The 13,076-nt window shown below is 37.8% G+C and overlaps 1 protein-coding gene across 1 annotated transcript; it reads left to right on the top strand.

The window, feature by feature from the left end:
* Positions 1–10,538: 10,538 nt before the first annotated feature.
* Positions 10,539–12,435, top strand: CXCL8 (C-X-C motif chemokine ligand 8). Its single transcript, XM_012499546.2, has 4 exons — positions 10,539–10,686; positions 11,510–11,645; positions 11,917–12,000; positions 12,414–12,435. The coding sequence occupies exons 1-4, from the start codon at positions 10,623–10,625 to the stop codon at positions 12,433–12,435; spliced, it is 306 nt and encodes a 101-aa protein (XP_012355000.1). The 5' UTR covers positions 10,539–10,622.
* The last annotated feature ends 641 nt before the right edge of the window (positions 12,436–13,076 follow it).

The raw sequence follows: 13,076 nt of genomic DNA on the forward strand, positions 1-13,076 counted from the left end.
GGCTTGCTGTGTTGTAAGTTTCTACTACGGAGCCCTTGTGAAGGTCAAGGTGGGCCTGAGTCATCGCCTTTCTTTTCTTATTCTTCTTTTTAAATAATATCAATATTTTAAAGAGAAAGAAGAAATGTCATAACAAAATTATAAAACTTTTACAAATACGTTAACTGCCTATATTTAATAAATTAACATGTTTAGATTGCACAAATATATTGCAATGTACTTGTGGTATTAAAAGTATAAGCACTTCGTAGTACATTCAGATTCTATGTTCAGGACAGGATAAGATTTTAAAGTTAAGTATTATGTGTCTTCTGTTTTCAGTCTTACCAAAATATCTCTGGCTGGCAGCTTGACCTTATTTGTTAATAACACTGAAGATCAGCTTTAAGAGTTTTTGTGAATGCAAATCCCTGGACAAATATACTCCTCCCACTCCACCCATTTGATAAACTGTTTACAAACCACAGATGTCATTGAATAGATTTAATGGAGGTGAGGTCACTGGGCATGTTTCACTCTTTTAAGCACAAAATTCAGACTCATCAGAAACTTTTCCTGATGTTCTTGCAACCTTATTTACTAAGCTTAAAAGAGTTTTATTAAATTAGTTTTCAGGACTTGGGCCTCTGGGACATGAACACTAAGTGGGCTACCAGAGCTCTACCCAGGCTGGCCTTCATTCTGCAGAGGGAAGAGAGCTCAAGCTTTGGGGCCAGAGACCTGGGTGCTGATTTAAATTCAGGTTTGGGTCCAGCTGCTTGCTTGCTATGTGTGTACAATTTTAACTCCACGAGCCTGTTTTCTTAACCGTAAAAATGGAGATAATAGCACCAAACACATAAATTTGTGATGAGAATTAAATGAATTAACTTTTATAAATAACCCAGTACAGGAACTGGAAGACAATAAATATTACCCTGCCCCCCACCCCTGTATCTGCCTCCATGCCTCCTCATTATTTCCACCACCAGCCATAGCCATTGGATCACACAACTATGGGCCTAATTGCCTAATTGAGGATATCCGCTGAGGAGGTGGTCAGAAGAGCTCTATCAAGCAAGAGTTGCCCCACATTCAAATAATTCTGCAACTTTAGTTTAGTTGCTCCATCCTTCCAATTGCTCACACCTGAAGTCTTCATTATCTGTGACTTTTGTCTTTTTCTCATGTCTTATACCTAATCCTTCAGGGTTTTGTGCTGTCTCTACCTTAAATTATCCAGAATTTGACCTCTATTCGCCACGCTTGTCTAATGTAAACAATTATCATCTCTCTCCTGGATTTCCATCATGACCTCTAACTGGTTATCCTGTTTTGCTTCCCTTCCTCCTGCCATACTCCTTTTTACCCTAGCTGTCAGAGTGTCAGATCATGTCACTGATTTTCCAAAGACACTGCAGTTGGTCTCCCCACAGAGTGAAAGCTGGAATCCTTGTGATGACCCACAAGGCCTATCTGGTGTGGCCACTTGCTGTCTGTCCTCCTTTCCCATTCACCAACTCTCCCTGCTCCAGCCACACTGGCGTCCTTACTGCTCCTCATACAGGCCAGGCATGCTCCCAACTGACTGTTAATTCTCACTGTCCCTTTGCCTGGGATGCTCACCCACATAGTCAGAGCCAACTCCTACTTTCTTCCATTTGTAGCTCGGCATCAATCTCTCAAGGAGGCTTCCTCTGACTCTCCAATGCTGCAGTCGGCTCACTCCTCACACACCTGACTCCTCTAATCCCCCCATCTGCTTTATGTTTATTTTTCCGTAACATTTATTCACCGAAGGCACTTCCTAAGGGTAGGCATTTCTATTTGTGATATTTATTAACCTTTCCCAAGCACCTAGAAAAGTGTTTGGGATATAGAAAGTGTTCTGTAAATATCTGTTAAATGGATGAGTGACGGGAAAGTTAAGCCTCTCTACCTATATTTTCAAGCAATATTCACTAAGTTTGATGCTTTTGCTTCAGAGCAAATCAGTTGGGTTTATTTCCTTCTTTCTTACTTTTTTTCTTAGTTATTTTTCCAACTCCAACCACATTACTTGTTTCACAACAACGGGTCAAACGGTTGCAACTTGTCTGAGAGTCATGAGGAAATCAAGCAAGAGGAAATGGTGTCGCCAAGAGAAGAGCGCAGGAAGCGCTTCCTTCTGTTCCTGGGGGCAGGGAATAGGAGTCTGATGGTAATGCACACTGTCCCCATGGCCTCCAATTCCAGTTCCTTACTTCAATGAACCCATGCCCTTCTCTTGGTTGATGAGAACTTTGCAAATGGCAATGTTTAGTTTGCCACATTGAAGGAAAAGTACATATTCTCTTACGGTTTTGCTAAATCTGAGAGTTGGGTAAGTGTCTTCTTCTGCTACAAGTGGGCAAGTTTCCCAGAGGAAGTTCTCCATTTCACATATCTTAGCTTACAGGATAATAAAACGGTCAGAAGAGCTGTATAGGCAAACCCCATCATTTTACAAATGAAAAACCTGAGGCCTTGATAGGAGGGACTGGTCCTTCTACTGGGTTATGATGTCCCTCACCCCTCACTGAATCAAGATTCTCTTCTCCAGTCTTCTAAATCTAATCTGGCAGAAGAGGAGGGGAGAAAGAAGATAAATGTGCTCAAAGGAAAGTCTGTAAGACTTACAGACACATGACAGAAACCCCCTGAGACAGCACAGAATTCTGGACTCTCTGCTTAGGTTCTAATCCTGACTCTGTTTCCTACTTGCTGGATGACCTTCTGCAAGTTATTAAATATTTAACCTAAGTTTGTTTTCTCATCTTTTAAATGGGAATATCTAATACTAAAATATAGGGTTGTTGTGAATATTACAAAAATAAAACATGAAGTGCTCAGTAATAAGATTCTGTAAGTACAATTATTCTTGAGTTAGAACTTTGTATACCCACTGCTAAAGTCCAAGCAAGTCAAACCTAGAAAAGAAATGTGCTATTTTTAACTTTTCTCATTAACCTTGGCTTTCTAGTACCTGCTTCATTTATCTTTGGGTCTCTTGATGATTTGCTTTCATGGTCCTGTTTTTCTGGCTGGGTGTGTTATTTCTTACCTACCTCCCCCACCCACCCTTCCCATTTTGCTTTTATATCCAGCTTTGTAGCAGATGGTGCCAGTCATGTTTTCCAGGTCCACCTCCCACTCTTGGGGGAAAGGAAGTGCATAAAAAGTTCATCCAGCAAGTTTGGAGCAGACAGCTTTTCCTTTGTTTCAAAACTCCAATAGCATCTGTGAGTGGCGATTTCTTCCTTCCTGGTTTAGGAACCACATGGAGTGATTTAATATAGAGAAGGAAGGTGATGCAGTCAAAAAACATTCTAAATGAGTTTTGAGATAAATGCTAGATGAAAGAATAAGCCACCTAAAAATGAAAAGGGCTCAAATCTGGAAATCAGATAATTTGGGGGCACCAGATTATACTGAAAGAGATAAAGAAGTTTTATGTCCTTATTTTGCCATAAATTTGAGGAATGCTGAGAGATTGGCCCATATCTCAAAACTCATACACAATCTGAATTACTTTTTAATTTTGTTTTCTTTTTATGTGAAATAATTATGTAGCTTTTCTTGAATTATATATCTATTTGGGGGAAATGAAGAGAATTATGGAAGAACTAAAATGTAACCCTTCTCTTCAGCCTCTTTGTGCCATTGACACTGCTTTTCAGTAGATTTGTGAAGGAGGCTGCCTCAGTTGAAAGTAGTACTAAGTTTTGATCTTTTCCTAGATGGATTTGGGTCTTACTCCTATAGATGCTAAGAATATGAAAGGTCACTCATATCTTGACTTTATATACCATGAGTGTTCTCCTCCTCCTCATTCTGCTCCTTATCCATCTCCACTTTCTCTTTTGAAAACTTCAAAAAATGTTTTCTGAATTCTGTCCTGAACATATCCAGAAAGAGCAAGGACTAGTCAGAAAATGCCACTTCTCTTTCAATTGATGTGACTTAAAGGTAGTATACATAGGATTAGCTCATTATTGTCAAATATAATACCTCCAACTTACCCTTTACTGATTTTAGCCCTTAGGGGTTTATAAGGGAGTTCAGTAAACTCCCTGAAACTTTATGCACAGCCTTCATCCTTGAGGCTGAGCAGAAGGTATAACTTTCATTATATTTTCAAAGACTTAAACGGTTAAAATAAGAAAGGTTAAGAACCACTGAGATAATACTTAAAATGGAAGCTAAACTGTTTAGTCTTAGCACAGTCAAGGTTAATTAGACAAAACCTATAGAACACCATTTATATTCACTCCTTTGCCTCCAGAAACAGTGTGTGGTACCCTGGACTCTCCATAGTTCTGTGAAATGCAGGTGATGGGAAAGAGGAAGCAGCAGAGCCCCTCCCCAGTGGTGGACTTCAGTTGCCAGGACTTCCTGCATGCTGCTCACCATCCTTTATGCTACTGTATCCTAACCTGTTATTTCTTACCCTTGCCTTCAAGGAGCCTAGAAGAAGATGGTTAATTCACCAGTAGAATGAAACTGCTGTTTGGCTGCACGGTTTACCACTTTATCTATCCACCACTGCTAAATTAGAGCACTAACTAAGACTGTATTTTCCATGCTAAGTTCTTCTCTGTTCATGGAAATAAAATAATTGTCCCCAAGGGAGAACAAAAACAAAGATAAGCATTTTCGTTTTCTTTTGTTGACATTGTTCTTGTTTGGATAGGATGTAAGAACTGGGAAATTTCTGCTTTCGTTCAAGAAATGTTTGTAGAACACTTGTTACATGCAGGCACTAATCTGGAAGCTGGAACACAGTCTAAATAAAGCAGCTGTAGTCTCTGATTTTGTGGAATTTCCAGTCAAGTGGGTGAGACAAATATCAATAAATGGTTACACAAATGGGTGGAGAGCTCATCATTTCAATGGAATCCATCAATGTGGAATGTCTATGTGGGTTAAACTTTGTCTTAAATACTTCAGTCACCCCTAAGGCCAAAGTGAGGAGAAAGGTGCAGTTAAGGTGAAGCTCATATTGTGAAACAAAAACTTTAAAAATCAAAGTTTTAAGAGAGTTGTGAGAAACAAAATATAGAAATTATAGCATAATAACTGTTTTCTCCCTAAGCCACTTTCTTCAAGTTGCTAAGAGTTTTATCTCAACTGAGCTTTTAAAAATTTTACATCTATTTATAAAAATAATAGATCAAAATAATAAACTTTTGAGAAAACAAGAAAAATATCACTACATATCACTACAGAATCATAACCACCTTTGAATCAGCAATGAAAACTTTTCTTTTTTTCCCCTAGTCATTTGACTTATTGCTTGGTGTGAGTCTTGTTTACCACAAGACACAATTAAATGCACGCATCAGTTCAGTCATTTCTAACACAGCAACTTCCCTTTTTGCCAAGTGATCTCATTTCCTATCTTTTTGGAAAGAAATCCTAGTAACATGTAACGTGATCACTGTCATGTCAAAGATACCCTTTTTTTTTTTGTAAACATTGGAGTAAATAATGCCTAAATGTTTTAGAATAAATCTAATTAAGAAATTAGGCCTATACATAATTTTGTTTTCCTTTTTTTTTTTTTTTTTTGCAACAGGCTTTCTGTCGCCCAGGCTGGAGTACACTGGCATGATAACAGCTCCCTGCAGCCTCGACCTCCCTGGCTCAAGTGATCTTCCCACCCCAGCCTCCTGAGTAGCTGGGACTACGGGCATGCACCACCATGCCCGGCTAATATTTGTATATTTTTGTAGAGACAGAATTTCATCATGTTGCCCAGGCTGGTCTTGAACTCCTGGGCTCAAGTGCTCCACCTGAATTGGCCTTCCAAATTACAGGCACAGCCACCACAGCAAGCCTTTTTTTTTTTTTTTTTTTTTTTTTAAATAAATTTAACAAAGAAAAGAAATAGCTGCAAGTAAATATTTACATTTGATTTTATTTTTCCATATTGAAGATTCAATGATCTTAGATTTTCTAAGTCCTTAATAAATGCCTGTTTACACAACTGGTGTCCTCCCCTAAACCTCAACTTCAAACTTCAAACCCCAAACTCCACCGATTTGGATAGTATTAGAAATGGCATTCATATTAATGGTTATAGTACATTTTTTTACATGTGAATGTGAATGGAATTATTAGGCATTAAAAAAGAAAACATATAGTGGAAGAAAATAAAGCATCTAGACATAAGTTTTAAGAGACCTATTGTGTTAATACAGCTTTACTTTTTGAGTGGTAAGCTTTTAAAAAGAAATGTGGTGCTCTAACTCCAGGAAAAGATAAGGGTGACTGAAGTGATAGTCTAGAGGAAAAAGATGCGGACATTTTATTGAGTACCTCCAATGTGCCAGGTGCCATTCTGGGCATTTTCATTATGTTTCCTCATTTAATTCTCATGGTGACCCTTTGGAACTGTGTTATTCTCATTTTTACAGATGAGGTAACTGAGACACAGTCAGATTAAAGAACTGCCTATGATTGTTTGGCTAATAATAAATAAGTGGAGGGGTGAGGCTTGAAGGCAGGTTTGTCTTATTCCAACACCTATGCATACCCATAAATTTAAGTTATTCTGACTTGATGTTGCTCAAGTCCAGTGTGTTCAGCTGTTTGCTTCTCCAAATACCAAGATTTTTCTTTAAAAGTTAGGAAACTTTTAGCAACACGAACCAACTTTGCTCAGTATTGTTATAAACTGTTAACTGGAGACATTTGAATTTGGAGATGGAACTGAAATAGCCTTGAGGTACTAGAGAAGATCAAGTTATCACATAAACAAAGTACATGTTTTAAATCTTTCCACTAACTCTGACTTTTATTGACTAAAATTTTAGTGGGCAGTATGTTAACGTTTATGACTCTTAGCATTAACAACATCGTAAGTCAAACTCACTAATATATGTTAAGCATTCTGTTTATGATTCTTTTAACCTAGAGGATTGCTGAGCTGGGACTAATTTCCTCAAAGGGGAAAAAAAAACCCAGGTGAGAGCTGAGACTGCTCCTGAGACTGAGAAAGGCAGCTCTGAAGGGATCTCAGATTTTAGCAGCAGGAGTTGAACCATGGGCATAGAATCAGCTTGCCCAAGATCTCCTGATTATTAAACCACGGAACAAGATTTAAACCCAAGTTCATTTCACTTCAAAGCTCATACCACATTTTGCCCACCACATTTTGCTTTGTTATATGAATACAAATTTGTTCAGGCTTACAAAAAAGTCCTAATTCTAAAATTCCTATGGCGTGGATGGGAGGGGATTTAGATGATTTTGCATAGCCAACAAACACCCAGTTTCATGGAGTTTGATGGAAGAGTTATGTACTAGTATGGGAAAAGTAGAGGCCATCTTTGTCTTTGTTCTTTCTTTTTTGAGACGGAGTCTCACTCTTTCACCCAGGCTGGACTGCGGTGGCGCTATCTCGGCTCACTGCAAGCTCCGCCTCCTGGGTTCACGCCATTCTCCTGCCTCAGCCTCCAGAGTAGCTGGGACTACAGGCGCCCGCCACCGCGCTCCGCTAATTTTTTGTATTTTCAGTAGAGACAGGGTTTCACCATGTTAGCCAAGATGGTCTCGATCTCCTGAACTCGTGATCCGCTCGCCTCAGCCTCCCAAAGTGCTGGGATTACAGGCGTGAACCACCATGCCCGGCCGTCTTTGTTCTTTCTTGAACTCTTCCCTTTCTTGGGTGATAGACTTCGTCAACGTCTAATGAGGATATCTAGGTGCTATTCTCTGCTCATCAAATGATTCTTATGGCTCGGGAGCCGAATGGGACGTAAATAAACAGTTAAGTCTCATGAACTCACTCTGCATTCATTTCTACAGGATGACAAAACATTTGTATTTATGTGTAGCGTGGCACTTTAGTTAAACTTTGTACCCTACTTTACTCTATTTTAAAGCAGAATATCCTTAAAAAGGATACTTAGTCCTGCTTTTTTTCCCCACCTAAGCCCATTTAGTTCTTCTACTCATTATGCAAGGACTCAAATGGTTATCTTTGCAGAAGTGAGACAAGATAGAATCAATGCTCCTGTAGTCACTTCATCTTTGTCCATCCCCACTTCTGATGGAGAGGGTCCTAGGACATAATGCACTGAAGGTTACATTGTGAGAGATGATCAACATTTGCAAAAGAGGTCTTTTTGCCTTGGAAAGCCTTCATTCTTAAAAAAAATGTGAGCATCAAGGTTAAGTAGAACTCATTAGCTCAACCTTTAAGGATGATATCAGGATAAAGTTGGGCCCATGAGAAGAGAATTAGAGGGAGATATACTGACATGAAAATAAGGAGGAAAACGAGGTGTCTATGTAAGTGGGGCTCACCACAAATACAAAGGCAACCCCTAGGGAAAAGCAAAGAAGTCTTTGCACATCCTCCGAACTCTGAATGTCTTAGTGATGCTGTGTGAGTGAGTCTTAATGATAGTGAACTGAATCAGTCACACCAGGTTGTGTCCATATGAGAATGTGTCTTTGCTAAACATGCCAACATCACTGAAGCAAAGAAACTTGGAGTTTTCTTTAAGATATAGGTCTTTTTTACATACCCGGCCCAAGCTTTCTCTTCTTGTCACTCCATGCACTGTGTTCCGTATGCTAAATAGTTTGAGGAACCCAAATGGCCATGTTCGCCTACATTTCATTGTCCTGTACTTCCTGTCCTGTACTAGCAAAGCAGTCCCATTGGTCTTTCTTCTCCTCATTAACAATATAGGTAACACTTTTGAAGTTGTTTCCTCAGAAAACCTTCATTCATCAAAACTGCCTCAAAGATCATGTTTGTTTGATTCCAGAACTTCCTGTAATTACCTGTGTTGTAACACTCATCACTGTATTTTACTTACTTGTGTAACTAATTGTCCATATTCTGCACTAGACCACAAACTCCCTTAAGTCAGGTACTATATCTATTTCCATAGCATTCGCATCTCCTACAATAAGTGACATTAGCAGATAAACAACACATATTAAATGAATAATGAAGTTTCTGAAATACTAGAGTTGAAAACTATAGGAGCTACATTATATACAATAAACATTTACTTTGCTATAGAATTCAATGTAACCCAGGCACTACTTTATCCTCAAGCCTTAGGTTGATTGGAGAAAGATAACAAAAAGAAACATGATTGTGCAGAGACAGACAAACCTTTTCGGAAAGCATTTGGAAATGACATTCCCCCTCCACAGTGTGTTCACAGTGTGGGCAAATTCACGCTCTGTCATGCTTTCTGAAAATGAAGAACTGTTATACCAAGGTGAATTATTTATAAATCGTGTACTTGCCCAGAAGGGAACAGACTTTTACTATCATAAGAACCCTTCCTTGGTGCTCTTTATCTACGGAATCCAAGACCTTTCAAAAAGGTCTTGGATTCTTTTCTTCAGGACACTAGGACATACAGCCACCTTTTTATGATTCATTGAAATTTCTCACTCCATCCCTTTTGCTAGTGATCATGGGTCCTCAGAGGTCGGTCTTGGTGTCCTTGGATAAAGAGCATGAAGCAAGGGTGGCTGAATCAGAGTTTGAACCCAGTTGCTCTTTCCACTAAGCATACAACTTTCCATTAGATAACACCTCCCTCCCACCCCAACCAAGCAGCTCCAGTGCACCACTTCCTGGAGCATAAACATACCTTAACTTTACAACTTGAGTGGCCTTGAATAGTGTTCCTAACTGGAATGTGCTGCTCTCTTTCATCTTCCTCTTTTGAAGCCCTCCTATTCCTCAATGCCCTGCTCCAACTGCCTTTGGAAGATTCTGCTCTTATGCCCCCACTGGAATTAATGTCTTAGTACCACTTGTCTATTCTGCTATATAGTCAGTCGTTACATTGCTTTCTTCTTCTGATAGACCAAATTCTTTAAGAACAAGTACTTAGTCTTATCTATTTCTAGATCCCCCACATTACTCAGAAAGTTACTCCATAAATGTTTGTGGAACTGATTTCTATGTGAAGCACGTGTGCCCCTTCACTCTGTTAACATGCATTAGAAAACGAAATCTTTTGAAAAGTTGTAGTATGCCCCTGAGAGCAGTAACAGTTCCTAGAAACTCTCTAAAATTCTTAGAAAAAGATTTATTATAAATTATCTCCCCAATAAAATGATTGGTTGGCTTATCTTCACCATCATGATAGCATCTGTAATTAACTGAAAAAAAAATTATGCCATTAAAAGAAAATCATCCATGATCTTGTTCTAACACCTGCCACTCTAGTACTATATCTGTCACATGGTACTATGATAAAGTTATCTAGAAATAAAAAAGGATACAATTGATAATTCACCAAATTGTGGAGCTTCAGTATTTTAAAAGATGTATATTAAAATTAAATTATTTTAAAGATCAAAGAAAACTTTCATCATACTGCGTATTTGATAAGGAACAAATAGGAAGTGTGATGACTCAGGTCTGCCCTGAGGGGTTGGGCCATCAGTTGCAAATTGTGGAATTTCCTCTGACATAATGAAAAGATGAGGGTGCATAAATTCTCTAGTGGGGCGATGATATAAGAAGCCACCGGAGCACTCCATAAGGCACAAACTTTCAGAGACAGCAGAGCACACAAGCTTCTAGGACAAGAGCCAGGAAGAAACCACCGGAAGGAACCATCTCACTGTGTGTAAACATGACTTCCAAGCTGGCCGTGGCTCTCTTGGCAGCCTTCTTGATTTCTGCAGCTCTGTGTGAAGGTAAGCACATCTTTCTGACCTACAGAGTTTTCCTATGTCTAAATGTGATCCTCAGATAGCAAAGCTATTCTTGATGCTTTGATAACGAACATCCTTTTTATTCAGAAACAGAATATAATCTTAGCAGTCAATTAATGTTAAATTGAAGATTTAAAAAAAACTATATATAACACTTAGGAAAGTATAAAGTTTGATCAATATAGACATTTTGCTTTTATAATTTATACCATGTAGCATGCATATATGTAACATAAATAAGTAATTTACAGTATGTCCTATTGAGAACCACGGTTACCTATATTATGTGTTAATATTGAGTTGAGCAAGGTAACTCAGACAATTCTACTCCTTGTAGTATTTCATTGACAAGCTCAGACTTGTCATTAATTCCTGTCTGGTTTAAAGATACCCTGATTATAGACCAGGCATGTACAACTTATTTATATATTTCTGTTAATTCTTTCTGAAGGCAATTTCTATGTTGGAAAGTCTTAGGTTGCCTACTATAAATAACACTGTGGTATCACAATTATGCAATATTAACCAATATTGACCAGATAAAAATACCATGAAATGTTGATATTGTACAAAAAGAACTCTAACTCTTTATATAGAAAGTCATTCAATGTTGTCAGTTATGACTGTTTTTTAAAACAAAGAACTAGTTGAGGTCAAGGGCTAGGAGAATATTCAGTAATGAGTTTACTAAAAATATGATGCCTTCCACAGTCTCCAAATAATCATATTGACATTAGAAAGGAAGTAGCTGGCAGAGCTGTGCCTGTTGATAAAATCAATCCTTAATCACTTTTCCCTCCAACAGGTGCAGTTTTGCCAAGGAGTGCTAAAGAACTTAGATGTCAGTGCATAAAGACGTACTCCAAACCTTTCCACCCCAAATTTATCAAAGAACTGAGAGTGATTGAGGCTGGACCACACTGCGCCAATACAGAAATTATGTAAGTACTTTAAAAAAGATTAGATATTTTGTTTTAGCAAACTTAAAATTAAGGAAGGTGGAAATATTTAGGAAAGTTCCAGGTGTTAGGATTACAGTAGTAAATGAAACAAAACAAAATAAAAGTATTTGTCTACATGACATTTAAATATGGTAGCTTCCACAACTACTATAAATGTTATTTTGGACTTAGACTTTATGCCTGACTTGAGGAATCATGATTTGAATGGAAAAACTAAATATTAATCTGAACCATTTCTCTCTTATTTCAGTGTAAAGCTTTCCGATGGAAGAGAGCTCTGTCTGGACCCCAAGGAAAAGTGGGTGCAGAGGGTTGTGGAGAAGTTTTTGAAGAGGTAAGTTATATTTTTTTAATGTAAATTCTTCATTTGTCCTGAGACATATAATCCAAAGTCAGCCTATAAATTTCTTTCTGCTGCTAAAAATTGTCATTAGGTATCTGCCTTTTTGGTTAAAAAAAAAAAATAGCATCAACAGTGAGTTTGTTGTACTCATGACCAGAAAGACCATACCTAGTTTGCCCAGGAAATTCTGGGTTTAAGCTTGTATCCTATACTCTTAGTAAAGTTCCTTGTCACTCCCAGTAGTGTCCTGTTTTAGATGATAACTTCTTTGGTCTCCCTATTTATAGTTGAGAATATGCAGCATTTCTAACACATGAACGTCAAAGACTATATTGAGTTTTCAAGAACCCTACTTTCATTCTTATGAAACATAGTTCATCTTTATATTTTTAATTTTATTTTAGGGCTGAGAATCAAAATTCATAAAAAAAATCATTCTCTATGGTATCCAAGAATCAGTGAAGATGCCAGTGAAACTTCAAGCAAATCTACTTCAACACTTCATGTATTGTGTGGGTCTGTTGTAGGGTTGCCAGATAAAATACAAGATTCCTGGTTAAATTTGAATTTCAGTAAACAATGAATAGTTTTTCATTGTACCATGCAATATCCAGAACATACTTATATGTAAAATATTATTTATTTGAATCTACGAAAAACAACAAATAATTTTTAAATATAAGGATTTTTCTAGTATTGCATGGGAGAATATACAAATAGCAAAATTGAGGCCAAGGGCCAAGAGAATATCTGAACTTTAATTTCTGAACTAAATTGATTGGGTTTGCTTTAATATCTGAACTAAATTGATTGGGTTTGCTAGAATGTGATATTTGAAGCATCACATAAAAATGATGGGACAATAAATTTTGCCATAAAGTCAAATTTAGCTGGAAATCCTGGATTTTTTTCTGTTAAATCTGGCAACCCTAGTCTGCTAGCCAGGATCCACAAGTCCTTGTTCCACTGTGCCTTGGTTTCTCCTTTATTTCTAAGTGGAAAAAGTATTAGCCACCATCTTACCGCACAGTGATGTTGTGAGGACATGTGGAAGTATTTTTAAGATT

This window comes from Nomascus leucogenys, chromosome 9 (genome assembly GCF_006542625.1).
Source record: "Nomascus leucogenys isolate Asia chromosome 9, Asia_NLE_v1, whole genome shotgun sequence".
NCBI classification, from domain to species: Eukaryota; Metazoa; Chordata; class Mammalia; order Primates; family Hylobatidae; genus Nomascus; species Nomascus leucogenys.

Bases quoted from the DNA above. Each gene is read 5' to 3' on its own strand.
- CXCL8 (XM_012499546.2), top strand. From the start codon at position 10,623: ATGACTTCCAAGCTGGCCGTGGCTCTCTTGGCAGCCTTCTTGATTTCT. The intron at 10,687-11,509 runs GTAAGCACATCT...TCCCTCCAACAG, and splicing joins TTCTGCAGCTCTGTGTGAAG to GTGCAGTTTTGCCAAGGAGT. The intron at 12,001-12,413 runs GTAAGTTATATT...ATTTTATTTTAG, and splicing joins GTGGAGAAGTTTTTGAAGAG to GGCTGAGAATCAAAATTCAT.